Raw genomic sequence first — 22,477 nt, 5'->3', positions numbered from 1 at the left:
TATGCACACTGCACTGTTTGGCTTTTGCCAGGATTAATGGTATTATTGACTGTCTAAGAGAAGATTCTGTGAGATACAAGTAAGCTGTAGTTACATAATTCTCCTCTCTTGCTCTCTCATAGTGGTGGCTTGTGGTTCAGGCACAAGATCAGTTAGCATACTGGAGTCTTCCTTATTTTGTAATTTCTAATTAATGTGTTCTTATCTTTCACCAGAAGGAAGCTCAGCAGTGTATGACTATCAATTTTATACTACTGCATTTCTACCCACCTCTTTTTCTCAAGGTCCTACAGTGCCCTCTATATTCATAAAGTTACCCAACCTTATATCCTCAATGCACTGCATGAATACATTCCTACGTTTTTCTCAAAGACAATTAGCAATATATTAAACAAAATTGCCTGCAAGACTGGTGCTTAACTCCACCAGGATGCTTCCTGTAGGCTTACATTTTCTCTTTTCTCACTTAGTAAATTGTGTAACCTAACAGTTCCTTTACTAAATCTCATTTCTCAAGTTTATCTAATAGTTTCGTTTCCAATACATCATCCCGTAAGATAATTAATGGCATTAGTATAGAAGTAATAAAGCAGATTTTTCCCTTTCTAGAATATCTGGAGTGGAGTTGCTTTGGGGCTTGTTTGTTTGGGATTTTTCCTTTCTGGAGAAGGTTATAAGACTAGCCTGCAACAGTCTTACTTTTTGTGAACCTATTTTATGCAGTGGTACAAACAATGTTGACTTCTAATTTTTGTCTGGGACATAAAAAGTAGGCCATAGCCTTCTGAAACTGAATGCTAAAAGCTGTATGACTAATAAGTCTTTTCCAGTATATAGAATTACTAGTTTTATCAATAACCAATTTTAGGTTTCTTTAGGTCATATTTTTTATATTCCTAATAACTAGGTATTGTCTATATTGAGGAGAAACCCCACAGCTGGGGAAATGAATATAAAGGAAACTCTCAGAGTCATTTTCCCACTGTAAAGTACAATTTTCTCCATTGAGAAAGGAAGGATAGGCTTCTGATTCTCTACTCTGAAATCATGATCTTAAACTTCCTCTTAAGGAAAAGAAGTGGCTGAAACACCCTTTATATAGCTCTGTTGACAGTGCCTGCAGTTAAATAAATTGAGAACTTCCTGCTGCATCAACTCCACTGGTCTCAGTTTAGTTGCAGTAAGATGGATATAGATTTCAGATTTTTGAATGGAATGTTTTCGGTTTTGCAAATCTAATATTTACAGAGCTTCCATTATTTGAATTTTGTTTTGGTACAAATCCAACTTTTAATGTTTTCAAACCAAGAGTATGGTCTCTTTCTTTTTTTTTTCTCTGGCATAATCTAAGAATAGATATGAGGGACAAATTATTTTTATGGATGCTTATTAATCTCAAAACACAATGAGGATAGATGGTTTCTCACCAACTAAGCTGAAAGTGAGCTGTTAGGAAAGACTATGCAACAGAAACACAAAGTTTACACCTGCTTTACTGTTTTGAGCAGGACTTGGAGTAGTAGCAGCAAAACGTGGAAAAACAGCACAATGTTTTGGTTGATAAATTTGCTAGGTCAGCTAATGTTGACTAGGAATCAGCTAGAAATAGTTTTAACGCTGGAGGACGTATCTTCAAAAGAAGTAATTGAGAATGTGGTGTCTGACTCTTTTCTGAAGCATTTCGGTAGCCACTGAGCATCGCTATAGGAATGGTGAAGATCAGTGACTGAAAGAAGCTAAACAGTTATTTAATTTTTTTGTCATTAGGCTAGTCGATACATGCTCTTTTCAACAAAATGTATAAGGAGCTGTGCAGGTTATTTCTAAATGAATTAAAAAAAAAAAAACCAACAAAAAAACCAACAAAACACCACCACCAAATAAAGCAAACCAAAAAACCAAACCAAATCTGTTTTGTACAGCAGAGCAATTTAGCTAGATACTCAATGGAGAAAATAACCTTCCAGGTATTTTAGGGAATACATAGGAAAAGATCCCTTTTTTTACAAATACGAGAAGATATGCAGATATTTAAATCCTTATGCATGCACATAGCATATCATATCTTCTTTAAAATTGACAAAGTCCAGCAAATTTAGTTGGAAGAGAGATACATGACTTGCCTTAGCACCATACTTTGTAATCTGGGGAAAAAGAAAAAAATCCACGCAAAATGTATGTTCTTGTTAATGCATCAATCTTAATTTTTACAAATTAGTCAAAATAAATCAGGGCTGTTTTCCTACTTCAATGACTGAATTAACTGTTTGGACTTTGACAGAAGCTGGTCTATGAGCAGAGGCTAAGCCTGGCAAATGTTAAATTAGTAGGTTAAAATTTCAAAAAAGATTGAATGTAAAATGGAATGATTATGCAGCTGGTTCCACTTCTGCTATGATTTATGAAGAATGCATTTTTAAGATCAACTTTGGATACTGTTATGTAATCTGAATACTGTTTTTGCTGAATTCAAGGTAGTCTCATATACTAACACTGAGGAAGAATCTTCTCAGTTGGAATACATAGAGCACATTTTGTAATAGATGCTAACCTTTTAAAAACATGATACCCAGCATTTTTGAATGACTTCAGTTGTTGTTCCCTTTACTAGATATAATATCAGAGGAACAGCGATAGGTGATAGAATAATGAGGTAATTAATTGTTTTCTTCCTCCCCTCCTTCTCTTTATTTCCATATAATGGATTTATTAGGTTCTTGGTTTTCATATCTAACTGGCATTTTAAGAATTGCTATACTTTAAATGCTATGAATTACAGAGCATATTGCTTGAGTTATATGCAGCTGCATGTATTGCATGGAAATTGAAAAGAAATGGCAGCATATATATTTAACAACCTATTAACCTTTTTATTGTGTGCCACAGAAATTAATGCAATTCGAAAAGTGTGTAGTTTGTGAAAAGCAAGTACCTTTTTTTTTTATTTAGCTGCTGAAGAATGTGTTATATTTGCATGTGCCACTGCTGACTTGCTTTGCCTGGTAGTAAAAGACACCCAGTTCTGGACAAAAATATAAGAATACATGTACCAAAGACTGTTTCTATTTTTTTTCCTGAGCAAAGTTATGGAACTCAGCATAATTATTAAAGCTATATTTGATGATATATATTTAGCAAGATACATGCTAAATCATAATATTTCTTTTAATGAAATTAAAATGTCACTTGCTCTCATATTCCATATTGAAATACTTGAGTGAATTAATTGTAAGAACATGTAAGACAATTTGAGTAACCGTGTTTAGCCACACACCATAAGAGGGAGAAAACTAGCTAACATGATTTAATGCCAAAGGCTATATATAAGGGAAATGGCACAAAAATTCTGATAATGAAAATTAAAATCTTGGCTTTGTGTGGCTGGAAACGAAAAGGCTCAGGATTTGATTAAATAAAAGACTTAGGCCAAGTCCTATAATTTAAATGCCTTCAAGAAAATTTCTTTGTCTTACAGTCCAATCTTAGCTGCAATTCGAATACATGGATTTAACTTGGCAATTTTCTTAAACATTCAGGAATCTGTATGCTTTCTGTGCTTTTAAGTTTCATGATAGGCATTCTCACTGTATAAAAATGTTCACTATGGAGTTCTTCAGCTGTTCAGTACAATCCATGGGAATATTTGTTTCATATTGCTATAAATTTAATATAAAAATAAATAATGCAATCAGTATAGAATTTTTTTTCCGTATATTTCTCTTTGATTATCACTGTCATTCTGCAGTATATCAGGTGAAAACTTAAAAATGTTTTGTAGCTGAGAATACTTGAAATATTGATTGTGTTAGAAGGCTTGGAAATGACTTGGTGCATTGCAGTAAACATTTTATATGATTAGTGGTGAAATAACTTGGGCTTCAGGGCAGAGTCAGTATCCTGTTAACATGATGGTTTTGTCCTTGGTTTTGAGCTATCTTTTGCTTGAAATTTGACAGCAGCAGTAATTCTTTCCAAAGGTTCAGAGGCTTGTAAAGGAACATGGTTGCCTGGAATTAAAATTAGAAATTTAATACAATTTTGATATTTAGGAAAGAGTTCTATTTTAACATCATGGCTGTGGGTTAACCCCAGCAGGTGACTCTGCCCTACACGGCTCAGTCACTTGCCTCAGGTGGGATGGGGAGAAAATCTGAAAGGTAAAATAGTGAGGGAACTCATGGATTGAGGTAAATACCAGTACAATGGCTTATTAATTAGACACCTTCCTGAGCTGAATTTGACTTTGGTGATGAAAGCCAGCATGTTAAGACACATGGTTGGAATTCTTGGGCAGGAATGTGGTACCTGGCACGTGTATTCCTCTACACATACAGCAAAGAAAATACCATAAGGCACCAGAGAATTAGGTTCTAAATTAGTAGTTATAAGCCTTAGGTTCTGTGCAGTTGTTTTGGATGGGGAAAACATTTCAAATGAGGTCAACAAGAGGGGGAGAAAAAAATTAATTGAAAGAGCAGAAAGAAGGAACCAAGGTTTCTGGTACTTAGCAAAGAGACAATGTTTGTGTGTAAGTAAATTTGGAAAATGAAGAAGTTACAAAAATCCTTAATTCTGGAGGAATCAATACTGTGCTCAATACTCAGTACAGAGCTGAGATAAGAGGGATGGTAAAAGGAAGCAAGTACAGGTGAGCTTTGCAGCAGCAAAGGAGATGATTGATCTGCAATAATGGTGTTTGGAAGAAGCAAGGTTATCTAGGGTATCAGATTAATTTTACGGCAACCACTACATCTGGACTTTTAGTGAAACAAAATTTGTAGCCAAATTCCTGTAGATTATTTACAAATTCAGTTGATGGATAGTTGTTTGGTTTTTCCTCTATTGGAAAATATGCCAGTAATTTTTACTGTCTTTCTTCTAACTAGTAGATGATCATAGTTGTTTTAAAACATTCTGGGCTAGTTAGCCAGAAATTTTTGGGTAATATGGCTTGGGAACTGAGGCCTGCAGCATGCTCTCTCTCAGAAAAATTTTTTTAAAGGGCAATATATGACATACTGTGCTTTAAGAAACTAGTTATTTAATTGTGCAAATTGCATTAATTTTAGTTTGTTGTTGGTTTTTTTTTTTAATCCTTGTTGCACTTCAGAATTTCTAAACATACAGAAAATGTCTTATGTGACAATTTTTTTAAGACTTACCTTACACATTTACATTTTTTCCATTTCTCTCTGTCATGGTTTAAGCCCAGCCACACAGTCTCCATCTCACTCCCCTCCTTCCTTCCTGCCCTGCTCCCGGAGGGATGGGGAGGAGAATCGAAAGAATGTAACTCCCATGGATTGAGATAAGAACAGTCCAGTAACTAAGGTATAACACAAACCACTGCTGCTGCCACCAATAATGATAATGATAAGGGAAATAACAAGGGAAGACAATACAACCGCTCATCCCCTGCTGACTGATGCCCAGACTGACCGAGCAGTGATCTAGCCCTTCCGGGTAACAGTTCTACATCCTGGGCATGATATGCTGTGGTATGGAATACCTCTTTGGTTAATTTGGGTCAGGTGTCCTGTCTCTGCTTGCTCCTGACATCCCCTTCGCCCTGGCAGAGTATGAGACTCACAAAGTCCTTGGTCAGCGTAAACATTACTTAGAAGCAACTAAAAAAATTGGTGTTATCAGCTCTGTTCCCAGGCTGAAAGTCAAAACCACAGCACTGCACCAGCTACTAAGAAGGAGAAAAATGATTGCTACTGCTGAATCCAGGACACTCTCTATAATACATAGCTGCAGATCAGCCTGCATCACAGGGGTTTTGTGGGGCTGTTTGTTTTGTTGGAGTTTTTTTAACCTGTGTTTAGTTGAAATAATATAATGGCATCACTTGTAAATCGCTATTCCATTTATCTAAGCCTTAATTTAAACATTTCATTATGTATGAATACATAATGCAACTTTATCAATTGATGGAGTTGCCTGAGGAGTGCATAAATTTCATTATTTGGCATTCCGTGCTTGGAAGAGTATGCAGTTTGGAAGGGAAGCAGCAGCTCACAGTCAGGCTTAACTTAGGCTGAACTTTGGAACAGTACAGACTGCCTGGTGTGCTTCTGTATCTACTTGATGCTTCAGGTGATTAGTCTACTATCTAAGCTTATGTTGGCAAAACCAGCAATTGCTTGTCATAAATACAAATGAAAATTAAAAAGCCACAAAACCAAATATGTTGGATTTCTTAACTGTTGTGGGTTTTTTGGGGGTTGCCTTTTTTTTTTTTTTTGAGTGACTTAAAAGCATAGAAAATCTGTAGTTACAGAAAAGTTGTAATTCTCAGAAAGGATCCTTTTTCCTGTAATGTTCTTTGTTCTGAAATGTCATTAGATTTGGCTTATATTTGTATTTTCTGGAGAAGACTTGCCTCTGCCAGGTTCCTGCCTTTAGCAGTGTGTTACTAGAGTGCCTCAGAATAGTTTCACATTTATATGATAATATATCAGTTATATGTGTGTTTGGCTCCATTCTCCTGTTGAAGGTAATCATTGTCTTTACAAGGTAACTAAATATAAATCTCTTCATGCCTTTTAAAATAAGACCCAAAATCAGGATTTTAAATTCACAGCTGAGTTTACTCAGTAGATAGTTTTTACCAGAAGTTGCTTTGTGCTTCTACTTTTATTTAAAAATGCATGATTCTCACTGCTGAGGGGTTTTTGAATATCTATATTCAAGCCTATGGGGATTTAAAGGAAGAGATTAATTTTACTAGAGATACTTAGATGAAAAATTATGCCAGAAACTACACTGGGCTACCAATTAGTTACTTTAATGCCATCTTCTAATCCCAAGATTTATTACTGCCATCTAGCAAGTAACTCTTCTGAAAGAGCTAGACAAGACTACTGCTTTGTCAATCCTAATGATGTTTAACTTCTCGGCTTCTTCACTGCACATATTTTATTGTGTAATTAATGTGCATAAATACACTGAAAATACAGATAGCAATCGTAGATAAGTGTAAGGCTAGCAGGCATGCTCTGAAACCAAAAGGGTCAAAAGATCTTACTGCGCTGAAGAGCTGTATGTGTTGTTCCCAAAGCTGTGTGATCACTGACGGGTTTGGTAGGAGAATAGTTTGTATCGCATGCATGTTGCTTTTACTTTCTCACGCAAACCATCTTTTCTAAGAGCAAGTGCAAAAACTTGCTTTCTAAAAGCAAGTGCAAAATGTACAAATAATTGTTTTAAAGTTTGTGTGTTATGTTTCCTTCACATAGAAGTAAACTGAAGAGGAGAATAATTACATGATCTTTAAAGCACAGTAGATCAAGAATATGGGCTTGGGTTTTTCCCCCTCAATTGTATGAAGACTTTGTGAAGAACCTTCTTAAATCTGTTGAAAATTAAAGTTGAGACTCCATATATTATAAGGGCTAACTAACAAGTACAGCATATTTAGTGTAGCATAAAAAAGAGGAACTAGAAGATTCTAAGGGGACAGAAAACTCTCTCAAAGGAAGTAGTAATAGTCTATTTTTTTTTTTGTATTATAATAAGTAGTCCACAGTTAAGTGGATCTATTAGCTACTGCTTACAAATCTTTTCTAATTTCTATAAAAAAAAAGTATTAAAATATCTTTTAAAAGCTTACCTGTATTAGTTGATCTGTCTCAGTGTGACAGTTTGTGGTTTGTTTGTTTTTTGCCTTTCTGGGGTTTTTAAAATATATATTAATGACTCCTTATTTGCATTAATTTTCCTTCTCTGCCTAGCTGTAGGATAACACTTTACCTTAATATTTTTTGGTCCAACTTTCTCCTATGACAAAAATGAAACAAAAATATAAGCAGACCACTGGCTGGGAGAATTAGTTATGAAATGGATCTGGTGGGGTTTTTTTCTGGAAAAGAGGACTTATTGCAAGAGTCCCCAGGATCAGTGGCTAAAACATATTACTTGTGAACAAATTCAGTTTACTAGCTTTCTGGTAGCAGTGTACTGAGGTTGCACATCTATTCAGTTCTGGCTCATTTTACTTTTCAGGATCATATAAATTCCTGTAAAAGTTTGTATCCTTGCATCCTGCTAAACTAAAATCTGTACCTGCTCCTTGAGAGTGGCACTCCCCTTGGACTGTGTTCAGTATCTCTATGCAACCCTGACATGGAATAAAAAAATAAGAGGTGCAGGTGCTGGGATGTGATAGTTTGGTTACAGATGGAATTAGGGGTGATAGCAAACTTAAGAGCGAAACAGGAAAAATTTGGCACCAAGGTCTTTTCATAGATAATTAAAAAAGTAGATTCCTGGAATTAAATATTCACAAAACTAAACAAATCAAAAATAGCTAAATTGTCTATTATGCTGGGAAATCTTCAGCTGTATCCCTCACTGCTAATGTATAGGATAGTTGCTACCATACTTATCTCAAATCATCTCTTGCCTTAGTAGAACTTTTTTAAAGCTGTCTAAATCTTGACTCTTGTCATATAGAAATAGTGAACAGAAATACATTTAACAAAATTTTTGGGAAAAACCAAATCACACTGGAAGGTACACTAGATCCTTAATAACTTTAAATTTATAAAACTTTTGGCATAGATTTTTCATGTCAAAATTTTCTTACCTCATTATGGTTGGAGGATATCTCCTGCACCGAAGAATAAAATAGCATGTGAATTTTGCCAATAGCTGAAGTTTGTTTTTCAGAGGGGGAATAAAATCTGGCATCACTTGACACACCCCTGTCTTGCATGCTATTCTTGTTCTAAGCCAGGATGGAAAAAGTTAGTCTGTAATTTTACATTTGGGATAATGTTGATGTCTGTTCCAAACTTATGGATATACTGTGTTTGAGTGCCTAATTATTATGTTAAAGTCTTTCTTGATAGCCCATTTCAGTGCTTAGAGCTGGATTCTCAGTAGTGTTCTCTCTCTGCAATTTTTAGACGATCTGCTGTTGCTCGCATTCAGGAGCTCTTCAGGAGAAGGAAAGAGAGAAAAGAAATGGAAGAACTGGAAACATTGAATATTAGACGTCCTTTAATAAAGATGGTTTATAAAGGTCATCGGAACTCCCGAACAATGGTACAAACTCATTGTCTGTTTTGGGAACTCTGGAAATTTTATGGTCTGAATCAGTGTAGCTGCCACATGCTTGCCAAAAAGGATGCTGTAATGTATCACAAGCACTTTTTTCTTTTATATTCGGTTGGAAGCCACACAGCTTGCTCTAAATGAAAATTAAAATTACTGTGACTCATGTGTCACCATGCTAGGCTAGGCATTTAAGTTTCCTTGGGTTTAAGACTCACTCCCCTTAACTTCCTTTGAAAATTTTGGTATTTTTCTTCTTTTTCATTTTGTCTGTCATTTTCAGTTGTATAAAATGTGCCTACCTTCAGAATTATGATTTAATCCTCACTTTGCCTTACAAGCTCTTTAACATTAAAGATTAAATAATGATTTTGAACAGCTTGGAAGGCAAAGTGAGGATTAAATCACAGTTTTTTAAGAGCCTTGACATCTCTGAATTATAAAAAAAGGAAATAGTGCTAGTCGCTAAATCATAATCTAACTACTAGATACTCTTTTTCATACAAAATGCTGCATTTTAAGGAAAATACAGTTACTATGTTTGTAAAGCTATGGTGCATGAGAAGCAAATGCTGTTTTCCTTGCCATTTCTTTTTTCACTTTTTACAGTACTTTGAAGATGTAGTTCTAGTACTAGGTGGTATTTTGTAGAAGCAGCAGGTGTATTATTTTGCAGATGTTCAAGGAGTAGTCCCTCTACCTGCAAAAGCTGTTTTCTAGAGTTTGCTTGAACGGCTTTGATGACACTGAGGAGAATGCTTCAGTAAATGCCTGTTTCAGTCTACATAAGCAACAGGCTTAGAATAAACTTTTATTAATGACAGGTTTGCACTGTATTTGAGAAAATTTTAAGTGTTCAAAACCGCATTAGTTTAGAAGTCATAGCATGAAACACCTTGTAGTTAAGAGATACTAAGACTAAGCTTGCCCAAGTGGTCTTAATTCAGCCTGCATCTGCACATGTGTTGTTACACAGATTATGTCACCGATGTTCTTGTTTGGTTTCTTTGGGATGTGGGTTGGTGTTTTTGCCTTTGTTTCACATGAATGCCTATGACAAGGAACGCACACAATGAAAGACAGTGAAATTTTGCCTGTTGGTTTCTGTGGTGACAAATTTCCTTTTGATTGATGCCCTCTCCTGCAAGGCAAGGCCTGACGGTATTTCTCTTTTAAATTTGTGAAGGAGACAGCTTAGAGAGGTGTTGTCTCCTACATACCTAAGCAGCCCAGAGATAAATTGTCAATTACATGAACTATTTTAATGCATACAGATATGGAGAGTGAACTAAGGTACTGCAGACAAATAGATTAATTCTGCTACTTCCTTACTTTTGAGAACTTAGTTTTGCACTCTTACAGTTTTTTAAATAAGCATATTTAAAGTGTCATTCTTAAATTGTCAGAAAGGAAAAGCTAAGTAGCATGCATTGATGTTTCCTTGCACCATTGGCAGGGTTGGAATGTTTTCCTGTTCATCACCCAGATCCCTGACGTTTAACCGCTCAAATGATGTCATTAGAGTCCTGGGTGTTACTGGGTTTTCATAAACCAGACCTGGGAGTGTGGCAGCAGGGAGTGTGTTATTAGTGGGGAATGATGGGGAGTGAGATTTCCTGTTCCTCTTGGAGCTAAAAAATGTTTTTGTGAGCCCAAACTTCCTTTTTCGTCAGAATTCGTCTTTTGCTATGTGCGTTCAGTTGTTTGTCTCTTCCTCACTATTATTCCCTCCAGTCTTAGCCTTACTTCCTTTCATATATACACCATTCTTCCTCTATTCCTCTCACCTCAAATCCCCCTTTTAAAATGTTGACTGTAAAGAAACTTTTCTTCAATAGAGCATCTTTGTGTAATATATAAATGGGGTAAATGATGTATGCATATAGTAGAAGTGAGTGTGTATATGAGCTTGAAAACAAAATTTTAAAATGTAGTTTCAAATCTGTTAATTTCCATGGTGCTAAAATTAGGTTTTATGAATATTAGAAATGTAAAATCAATAGTTACATAAGAGAATACAAAGGAAGCAGGAAAAAGTTGTAATTGAGAACTAAAATATAAACTTATTTATCATTAGAGATATTTTAGATGTACTTCTAATAGGATAATGAAAAATACTAAGAGGAGCTGTAAGACAAAACTGCCGAAAGATGAGTATATTGGAAACACATCTTTCACTACAGAATCAGGAATGCAGTTTCTCTGGCTCATTTTTAGAGTTCAGGATGACTTTATTGCACTGACTGCAATCATTGGTGCATATTTTCTATAGACAAAAATCTAGCAAGCCTAAAATTTAAAACTGGGCATACTCATGCTGGAAATACACATTTTAACAGCAGTAAAGGTTAATAATATGCTTAATAATACGATTCTTTATCATGATGGTTTAGTGTGAGGTGTCCCTGCCCATGGCAGGGGGGTTGGAACTAGATGATCTTAAGGTCCTTTCCAACCCTCACTATTCTATGATTCTATGATGATTTTAAAATCAAGATAGCTGGGGCAAAGCACAGAGCAAGACAATGTCTGTCCTATTCTTCAGTGCATTTAACTGAGAAGACTGTGCAGACAGAAAGGTAAGGATGCAGGTGCTGTCCTCTTTAGAGCTGTATTATGATGTGTTACTTTGGAAGTAAGTCCATAGTAGAGTTCTGTGTAAATGGTCTCAAACTCAATTCTCTCCCTTATGCTGGAGATATTCTTAAATACCAAAGATTAGGAAATTACTTAATGCTAAACTTCAAACATTGTCCATCATCTGTGTGAACTGTGAAAGCTGCTGCATAGGAAACTTCTGTTCACATAGGTATCTCTTTTACCCAGTTTATGCCAATTTAAAGAGATTGTAAGAGGTACTGGTAACTGTGTGAAGTATAATCTTGTGTGTAAGATTACATTTTTAACTTCCAGACTCTTTTCTCCAGCACAAATTTCAGATTTTTGTGGGGCTTTCAGCTCGCATTTTGGACTGAGTTTTGACGGTTCTTGAAGCAACGTGCCTTCTCCCTCTGCCACTTCATCTAGCCTCTCACCCTGTAGATGATACAGGACAGCAATGGAGAAAGATACTGCCGTTTAGTCTGTTCCTCTTTTAAAACAACAATGGTTATTTTTATGTCCTACTCTGAGTAAAATCAGAAATTATTTCTGAAGATTGTAGTCATTAGTGAAGGAAGTCACCCATTCATCTTTGCTAAGACTAATTGTTTGAGTTACATCTTTCTAAGAAGGGAGGGCAAGAGATATCTTGGCATGGAAAGATTACATTTAACAAACTTAATAGTTATTTTTGAAATAAATATTCAAGGGTGGCTTTTGGGGGCTCAGAAATTAAATAAGCCACATTATTCCAGGCTGTAATCAAAAGGGTATCTCGAATGTAACAGGTGTGGAATAATATCAACATTATATTTCAAGGAGATAGATGGGTAATACTACTGCCACTTTTTCTGGCCTGCCATTTCTCTGTCTTATATGATCATTTGCACTGTAATGCTACTCTGTTTCATAGGACACACTGCTTCAGCTACCTTCAGTTCCAAAACTCACACAGATCTGTGAAATACTTAAGGAGTCTGGGTTTTCACACTGAATTAGTAAACACACAATTAATAAATAATGCAGCATTTACTACACAAATAAATTATTTATAAATAAATAACATCTAAGAAATTAAAATAGTATGTTCTAATATAAATAATATGACTCCGTAGAAAAATATAAGTAACATATGTAAATGATTATCAGATAATACATTAATCTCATAATCCTATGACAATACCATGTTTCGGGGAGAAGGATGGAAACAAAGAAAAAAAAAGTTTCAGATTTATTGATATGCTTTTCTCCCAGAGACTTTTTCAAGTAGACTACATGTCAAGTTAGCTATCTTGTCATTGACTATGTCTGCTATTTTCTTCTGTTCTCAGAATTGGGGACAAGACAGTCTAGCCAGTTTGAGGGAAGGGGTGGTCACTTCAGTAGAGAAGTGTTCACAGCATAGTTAGCAAATGCATATACAGATGTGAGACTATGAATATTTGTAACACTTAAGAGAGTAGGTTTAAATACCTACTGAATTATAGCATTTTACATAAGGCAAATAGATGATGTAATAGATCTTTATATAGTGTACTAGCCTAAAGCATGAGAACACTGTTCCTTAAACCCCCCTCTTTTCCTTTTACACAGATGATGTTGTTCCTTTCTTCATTGGATGAAGAGAAGGCTTGCGTCGGTGGCAGGGAAAGAAAAGCAGAATGTGACAGGAAGCCTTTGCTGTCTGTCCCGAGACTGTCTGACTGCACCAAAGGAGGCCTTCCATCAGCCTCCCTTAGTGCTGTCAGCTTCCTGGAGAAGCTGCCAGAAGGGAAAAGCCCAACTGCAGGTTGTCTGTGTTACTTCACTGACAAACTGCACAGTTGTGTTCTGAGGTGGCTGGTTTTCTGGAAGCCTTCTCAAGGACCATGGATCTTTCTTCAATACCTTTCAGTCAATGGCCCAGTTGTGTTCACTCACAAATAGATATGCGAACTTGCAATGCCATGTTTGCGATATTCCTCCCATCTGTTCCAGTTTATGAAAAATTCTTGAGTAATTTGTGCATCTTTTTAATAAAAATCATTACCATGTCATTTTAAGAGGTGCACAATTTCTTCCTTCAAATGTATGATGTACAGATGTTCATATGGACAGTTCTTCAATAAGAGAAGTCTTCCTTGAATGTTTTAATTATAATTGATTATAATCCAGGGTCAAATTACCCTTTGATAAATAACATAATAGTTAGAGGAGTTAGCTGTAGGCCAAACCCAAAGATAATCCAATTATAATTTCTGATGGGTGGTTTAAAAACTAATATAATTTGTGTGATGCTAGTCAGATCAGTGCAAAGTAAAATTCCATAAACTGGCCTAAGATGACATTCATTGTTAACAGTAGGCCCTCCAACAACTCCCTGCCTTTGCAAGATAGGCTTTACCTCGCTCTCTATATTTATGCACAGCAACATGTGTATTAAAAAAGTCCATGTTGGCCATGTATTACAAGTACTCTTTGCTGATAGTATGGGAACATTACTGATATGTGACAGAAGTTAGCCATATCATTTCAAACGTTTTGCAAAGGTGCTTGGATACCTCAATGAAGTAATGATAAGAACAACCATATAGAATAGAATGCATCATTGCTGTGTCAAGAAAATATTATTTGTTCTGTTTACAGGGAGAGATGCTTCTACTTTTATCTATGATTACTGTAATAATTGAAGCTGAAGGGTCTTTTCTACCTGGATGCCCTCCTTGTTCAGTGGCTCATAACTTTAATTCCCAGTGCTTCCCCCCCCCCCCCCCCCCAGGCTCATAAACCTCTCTCTTATCTCCTATTTCACTCTAAATGGAAAATGGCCACCAGGGATTAGCCCGTCACACACGTTAACTTACCCAACTCTTCCCAAAAGCTGTTTCACACACCTCTGTCTCCAGTGTCATTTCTTTCACTTTGGAAAGTGACAAATGTGCTGTCATTTATTTCCAAATTTCAGTCTGCCCCAACATTTCCTTTTTATTTTTAGCAGCTCTTTGCTGTGGAGATCGATAACCTTCTGGATTATCTTTTTTGATCATTCTTTATTAAATGTATCCTTTAAATTTTCTTAGATTTTTTTTTTGCTCTTCAGAGCCAGTGTTATTGCAGAAATGGGAGTATACTCTTTGATGTGCTTTCCACTAGATAGCCTTATAATTTTCATTTTTACTGCAGATAAAAGAAGCCAATTTTTGGGGATCTAACTTTGTCATGAGTGGTTCAGATTGTGGCCATATTTTCATATGGGATCGACATACTGCTGAACATCTCATGCTGCTGGAAGCTGATAATCATGTGGTGAACTGTCTTCAGCCTCATCCATTTGACCCAAGTAAGATAATTTCATGTTCAGCTTATCAGTAGTAAAGCATTTTAAAATCTCAGTTTAAATTCTTTGGTCAATAGAGGATTGTAATGATTAATGAAGTGTTGTTCTTTTTTCCCACATAAATTAGATAATACTGCTTTTAATTTTGCCTTTTACTAATGACCTTTGGCCCTTGCTCAGTAATGTCTTGGAATGAAAATGTTGCTGGTACAGCATTTAAAAGAAGTTAAGATGTAATAAGAGGAATCTCCCATTTCTCCCCTCAGTCCATTAAATGTTTTCCATTACACTAATGGGGGAAGTATAGAGTCACTGAAATGCCAGCAACACTTTGGGAATCTCGTCTCTACTTGGCTCTATTCAAAGAATTAAGTAGGTGTCTCAGTCTCATTGGCTTAATGAGATTAGAAGAATAAATAATATTCATAGAAATGTATTAATTTGTACTTACGGGAAAATATTGGGGGGGGGGCGGGGGGTGGGAAGGACCAAAGTAGTAGAAGGAAATGTATATCATCTGACTTGTAGGTGGAAAATCTGAACCATTCTCCAACTTCTGACACAGTCAAAAGTATTCATGTTATTTCCTTTTTCCATAGCTTACATAGCTGTAAAGTAACAGCCATAAATAAATAAGCAAATAAAGTTGTTATAATACCAGAAGAGGATGGAGGTTTTCAGGCAATTTGTGGAAACATGGTATACTGCCCTGCATTGCATAAGCTGTGAACTTTTAAATGCTTAATTGAAATTGTGTTCCTGCACATGTTCAGCATGTGTGGCTAGGCTGGACACTTGTCCTCGGTTCAAGACTTCTTTTGGAAGTACATCTCAAATGCCCCATAGCTTTACCGATTTTTTGATGGAGTGCAACTGCCTTCCTGTCACACACTGAAAATGTAATGGAGAGGTCATCCTTCTTGTAGGGCAGTTAATCTTGTAGAGTTTTCCAGTTCCTGAGAACTCCTTATGGAATTTTTACTTTTGTAGCTGTTCTGTGGAATGATCTAGAGAATGTTCTGCAACTTCTTTTTTTCCATAGTTTAACAAGAGTATCCGTTGCTTTTTTATATTTGAATATAAAATAAATTTACATAAAATACACTGAAATTTTCAAATATCAAAACACATTTGAAATTATCTTGCTTCTGTCTTTGCTTCTGGGTCTACAAATCCTAAGGCTTTCTTATTAATGCATATATTTATCAGGCTGTCAGCAGAATTATATTAGTAGTGGTAGGAAGGTTTGTTCTTACTTTCTGCTCCTGTCTTATTTGTGTTCTGGTGCACTTTTTATTTAAAACAGAAGGTTCTTGCTGTTTGTGTTTTCTTCTTATATATATATATTAAAAAATGTACAGCGTATAATCTATGGTTCAGATCTTATATGGAGAATTAGTAATTATGTAGCTGCTATGTATGTTCAACACTGGAAATGACATTTGCAAGTAAATGCTTGAAGTAAAGTATTTTTCTTCAACTCCAATTAAGTGCAGAAAATACTGGTAAAGGCATCACACATTTAATATAGAATTACTATTACTTCTAGTTCTGGCCTCTTCAGGTATTGATTATGATATAAAAATTTGGTCACCACTGGAAGAATCCAAGATTTTTAACAGAAAACTTGCAGATGAGGTAAGAAGCTTTTCTCCTTTTTCACAGTAATGTTGAATCTTCCAGTTCTATAAAAGCATTTGGTGCAAATTACTCACATTGAATTAACAAATTTTTTTAATGTTCAACAAATAAGCCACAAATAAAAAGCTGCCCTTTATAATAGCTAACTTTCCTATCATTGGCAAGATTTTGTTAACTCTCCTAGAAATTATATTATATGATCTGGTATTATATACGTGAAAGAAGTTGGAAAAAGTATGAACAGTCAGATATAGAAGGAAAACTGACAGGAATTGAGAAATTAAGGTAGTGCCTGTCTTTAAATGAACAAATTATCTGAAGGAAATACAGTGGTATACAGAAGAACAGGGAATGCAAAAATCAATCCCAGTAAATATTCTGTGACATACAGTTGAGGTTGCAACTTGAGAACTTCATGGAATAAAGCAAACATTGCAAGCCAAATCAATTATAACAGTCCATATGTAACACATTATTTTCATACTCTTTAAGCAATAACAGTGTATAAAGCAACTGGCCTATGGTGAATTTAGAGTTGACTGCTGAATAATCAGAATAATCACATTTTAGTGATTTACATAACAGTCTATTAAAATGTTTGATGCTTTTCTGTAAGTTATATATTGGGGCAAATTTGGCTGTGGGGTTGTTTGGTTGGGGTGTTTTATTTGTGCAATCTCTTGGACAGCAGGGTATATAGTAGACTGGGTTTTTTAAATCATTATTTCTCTGTATTAGTGCTATATATATTTAAAACAAACAGAAACCCAGAACCCTTAGCCACAAACAACCCATATTCCCCTGACCTCCCCCCAACTTGTGAATTTTGAACCTTCCTCATTATTTTAATAGTAGTAAAACTGAGTGAAGTGATACTTTTTTGTATATTGTATAATCTATTACATGTTTTGGAGCCTTTGGGAGTTAGTTAGAAATATTGCTAAACATAATGTGCTTAAAGCAATTGTTTCACTGATCTTTGTGAAACGTAATTTTTAATAACAAATTATTTAGAGATGCAATTATATTTTAATTAAAAGATGTAGAACTTTGAAATGATTTGGCCACAGTATGGTTTGTAATTTTACATGGTTTTTGTTTTTTAATTTAATCCTTGTATTGAAATAGCTGTGTAAAAGACAAGAGAGCTTCATAGAACTAAAATAGTTTTCACTATGTTACATTTGGCTAGAGTAAGTGTCCAATTCTTAAACTGAATTTTTCATAGAAAAAAGGTCTAGGGAGAAAGCATTGTGCTTGAGGGGAAGTTCAGTATTTACACAACTGTAATTAAAATTGAGAAGAGGCCATGACTTCAGTGAATAGGAAAAGACAGTGGGGATGGGAACAAATCTCTTAATAGAGAAAAAGCATCAGAAGCAGGCTGTCAGTGCACTGGAGAACTAGGAGGTGAAAGAGGAAAAATTCGCAGCCTGCTGTCTTCTCAGTTTGCTCCGTTTAGGGAGTGATCAGCTGTGCAAATTGCCTGGTAAGCAGAGAAGAATGACAGGAAACAGGTGCTTTGATTTGGCCAGGAGAAGGCCACTGCAGACATTTGCAAGAGCATGTTCCTCACAAAAGGAAGAGGCCTGAGAAGGAGTCTCAGGGAGGTAAAGAAATGCATTATTTTTCTGCCTTACAGCAACTGATCTGGGAGGAAGGACTGAATAATAATCAGAACTTGTCTCCACCTAAAAAATGTTATACTTAGAGACAGGAAAAGTGCATAGCCTTAAAGGTGAGAGGCAAGCTGAAGTGTGGGAATCAAACTTAATGGGAAAGCAAGAAGGATGGCAAGGAAGTACCACAAGGAAGGAATTGAGGCAAAAAGGCTTGAAGTATTGGTTAGTGGATTTTTTTCCTTGAAACTAAGGCAGAAGGAGCTGGCTTTTTCAGGTCATTTAGAGGCAGGTAGTAGAACTGTTTAGAAAGAATTACGGAGATGAAAAATCTTCCTGAACTAGAAAATTGCTTGTGTTCTGTGGATTTTCTCCAGAAGTTTCAAGCAGCATGAAGGCAGGATTTTAGGGTAACCTCATCTCTTTTCCTTCCCACATTCTTGGGCAGAGATGGTGCTAGAACTTTTTTTCTCTACAGTAGTTGCCATCTGTAACAGCTTTTCTTCTCATCAGTCCTCTTCATTTCTTGCAAGATCTCATTTCCAAAAGTTTTTCTCAGTTGCTCATCTACCATGCATATGGACAACTGAATGAGGATCTTACTAGAACATTCTTTAGATAGACAGATATCTGTAGGCAGTCCACTGTCTGACTTTTCTTACCACATACAATTGGTGTAACTGCATTTTAGTAATAGTTATTAAAATATTGCTCCCTTATTGTAATTTTGGACTCTGTAAATACCTTTTGCATAGGAACTTTGTATCTACAAACCCATACTGTTGCAGTACAATTTTGTGTTTATTTTTGATGCTATTTGTATCCCTTCTCTGCCTCCAGGTTATAACACGTAATGAATTAATGCTGGAAGAGACCAGAAACACTATTACTGTTCCAGCTTCTTTTATGTTACGAATGTTGGCTTCATTGAATCACATAAGAGCAGGTGAGAGGCTTCTAAAGAGCTTGTCCACCACACTGGTCTAGGAAATAGCAGGTGGATTGGCAAACCATCAAGATCTTCAGCTGTCTGGGGCTATACTTGGGGTTGGTGAGAAGATTCAAGGGTCTCTTAATGGAAGTGCTTAGGAATTGCTTCTTTAGTGCAACGTTTTTGCAGCTGTTCTTTTTTACCTTAAAGAGCAAGAAAAGAACAAAATATTTAGATGTTACCATACTATCCACCCTGAAATAGCTTATTTGTAACGTAGTACTAATTAGATGTTGAGTTGAAAAATAATCCCTTTACTAAAGAATGATCCTTATAGTGAGTGCTGTGTGATTGGAAGGCTATTGGGGATGACTGGAATGAGCTGCAAGATAAACTGTCATTGTGGACTTGGAATTGTCTAGGGTTGAAGGAGAGGGTCAAGATACAAGACTGTAGGAGATTTAATGAGGCTGCTGGCAGCTGTTCTGGGGCAGCATGTACTAGGCTATCCCTTCAGCGAAGGGGCAGTTCCCCAGGGCTGAAACTGGTGATATGAGGGATTGCATGGAAAGTCATTGTTGGGAACTGATGTTCCTGGATGTTAATGCTGGAAAGGTTAATTGCAGTGAAAATGAAGATGTAGGAGAACGGAGAGACATCATACTGGGTAGGAAGCAAGGAGGTTATGTTTTGGGAGGCTGGTACGATGTGTGGGGTGGAAACCTAACAGAACTGTAGATAAAGGTGAAAGTGACTGTAGATACTAAATATGGGGACTCTGGCACTGGCTTAGGAGGGCAGTGGGCTTATAGTGATGAGGCAGGAAGGAAGCTCTTCCTGGTAGCAGCTGCTGCTCTGCTTTCACCTCTTGCTGATCTGTGAGAATAAGAGAGCCAGGAAGATGACACTGTATCCAGCCCAGTGCTATGCATCACCACTGCAACTGAATATATAAGTTTGGGGGTTTTCTTCATTTGTTATGAATTCTATGGAGTAAAATACTCAAAGAACTGCCCAATGCTTGAGATAAAATACGGCTGGGTGAAGTATTTCTTAACTTGAGTGATCTTGAGCCAATCATGTTCCCTCACACATTTCTATATTTGCCCTTCTGTAAACATTCACATTAACAGGAACTTTTTCTGATGTATACAGTGACAGTGATTCCCCAATTTTCTGGAGTATACAGATTTCTAACTTGCAGCTATTCTAGTTTAGTTCCCCAGAGCAGCATTTCAATCCCTTGTATTCATTATCTCTTTTTAATATTATGCTTGCATTCACTTTTCCTTGTGCTGACAGCCATTCAGCAGCTACAAGGTTTTTCCTTTTGTACACAGATTTCACTTTTATGCCTGGAAATCCTTTGTGGCTTTTCTCCTGTTCTCCTTTCTTGTGGTAACATTAGTACCCAGTCTCTGCTGTCAGTGCATATGGTCTGTCTTCTCCCATACAACCTGCAGTTACTGTCCATTGTGTAACAGCCCAGGGAGATAGCATGTTATAAATATTTACCAAGAAATGAAAACTTTGGAAGTTCTGTTTACTAAACCTGTGTGTCTTACAGACCGTTTGGAAGGTGACAGATCAGAAGGATCTGGTCAGGAGAATGAAAACGAAGATGAAGAGTAACGGGCAGTTGTGTGCAAGCACCTAGACATTAATGGAATTTGTATAAGACATTAACTATATTTTTCCTTACAGAGCTTTAGTGCAATTCTGAGGTATTGCTTTTGGATAACCTAATCTTTTGTTTTTGAATGACTGTGTGCATGACTCTGGGAGAGTGTGCAAGTTAAAATAAGCAAAGATGTTTTTAAAATGTTTTGGCATGTATGAGGGGTGCTAGAAGATGCAAAGTGCAATATTTTCCTTAACCTGCAGATGTGGGAGCTTGGATCAATGTTTTAAAGTAACTTTCATTATAGTAATAAAGTTGGTTCAAATAAATTTCTATACCTGCCATTTGCATGTTTGTTGCTTTCTAATTAAAAGACGTGGTTGTTTTAAGTAGTTTTCTGTTTTTATTTTGTACAACCATTGATTTATCACATTGTAACTTTAACCCCATTACTGCCTTCGTGTGCATTTTTTCTTATAATGTTTGTGAAGTGACAAATACAGTTATTTCTTACAGTGAGCAGTGGGATTCCTTGTGACTTTGTGACCCCATGGCTCTTGGTTCTTGCATCTCCAGGGACAACCCATACATACATACACTCAATCGTCTTTCCATCAGACTTATGATAGTGTCACTTTATATTCTTTGTGTGAATCTGTAGTGTTGGTGAAATAGGTGTGTTTCACTAATAGAACCATGAATATGCATTCTTTGCAACAACAGCAGATATATATTAATTTTCACTGGATTTAGAGCAGAGAAAGTTCAGTGCAAAGGAACACGAATTTGAAAATTCCTTTGCATTGCTTCCTAGGAATATTTATTTGGGAAGGAAGGCAGGTCAGTCAGTGTAAGGGCTCTACCCTTCCTCTGTATGTTTTTGGATGGTATTTGGGAAGAGGAAGTGAAGGAAAGAAACAGGAGCAGGGAAAAGAGCAGCTTTGCTTAATGGCTGTTCTTGCCAAGGGTCGCAGATGCTGAGGGGCTCTATTGGGAATTGCAGAATGCTGGGAAGAATTATAAATCAGGTGATAAGGGTACAGGAGGCTTCATTACCCTGCTATCAATAAAATGTGCGTTCATCACAGTCTTCATAAATTTTGCTTATGTCAACAAAAAGAATTCCCCACACTAAATGAAAAAAAGAACATTACCACAACATTCTGATACCCTGATTCACAATGCAGGCAGGCTGAAAAGACTCAGGGAAAGGGATATAAACCACAGAAACAGATGGAGATGGGAAAACTAAAGCTATTGGAGCACATGGAGAGATTTGTGAGGGAAGAGAAATGACAATTATGTGGAACTCAGCTGGCAGTAACAGCGAGGATACTTGGGCAAGGGAAAAATTATGAGAGGAAAATAGTGAGAAGATGGATAGGGTGGCTGGTTGTTAGTTTGGGGTTTTTTTTAAAGAGAAGGTAGGAAATTACTGAAGAAGAGCAAAGTATTGAAGCTTTGAAAGTGATCCAGTGAAGTGAGTTTAGGAAAGGAGAAAACTTGGGGAGAGAAGGTTTTGGAGGCAGAGTGTGCTGAGAAGAGTGGAGGTCTTAGAACACTGGAATGTTGCAGAAAACTGAGGAGGTCAGTGCAACAAAGGATGGAAATACAGTAAATTTTTGAGATCATATCTACTGTGAACAAGGGGGAGTGAAAGAAGTCAAGTTGGTTGGTTGTTAAGTATA

At 36.3% G+C, this 22,477-nt stretch overlaps 1 protein-coding gene across 6 annotated transcripts in view; it reads left to right on the top strand.

Moving 5' to 3' along the window:
- The window catches only part of DCAF6 (DDB1 and CUL4 associated factor 6), an 84,546-nt gene extending 63,368 nt beyond the window's left edge, over positions 1 to 21,178 (top strand). For 4 of the 6 annotated variants that reach the window (XM_062631096.1, XM_062631095.1, XM_062631094.1 and 1 more), the window contains 6 exons: positions 2,612 to 2,653; positions 8,913 to 9,051; positions 14,824 to 14,980; positions 16,527 to 16,615; positions 19,078 to 19,183; positions 20,736 to 21,178. In XM_062631096.1, the coding sequence (XP_062487080.1) occupies positions 2,612 to 2,653; positions 8,913 to 9,051; positions 14,824 to 14,980; positions 16,527 to 16,615; positions 19,078 to 19,183; positions 20,736 to 20,800 (598 nt within the window). In that variant the 3' untranslated portion in view covers positions 20,801 to 21,178. The remainder of the gene's footprint in view (positions 1 to 2,611; positions 2,654 to 8,912; positions 9,052 to 14,823; positions 14,981 to 16,526; positions 16,616 to 19,077; positions 19,184 to 20,735) is intronic. The other 2 variants (XM_062631097.1, XM_062631093.1) reach the window with 1 other exon arrangement.
- Positions 21,179 to 22,477: the final 1,299 nt, after the last annotated feature.

This window comes from Pezoporus occidentalis, unplaced genomic scaffold, assembly GCF_034315485.1.
Source record: "Pezoporus occidentalis ecotype Australia unplaced genomic scaffold, CSIRO_AGI_Poc_V1 ctg368, whole genome shotgun sequence".
Taxonomy (NCBI): Eukaryota; Metazoa; Chordata; class Aves; order Psittaciformes; family Psittacidae; genus Pezoporus; species Pezoporus occidentalis.
This window is presented reverse-complemented; position numbering and strand designations above follow the sequence as displayed.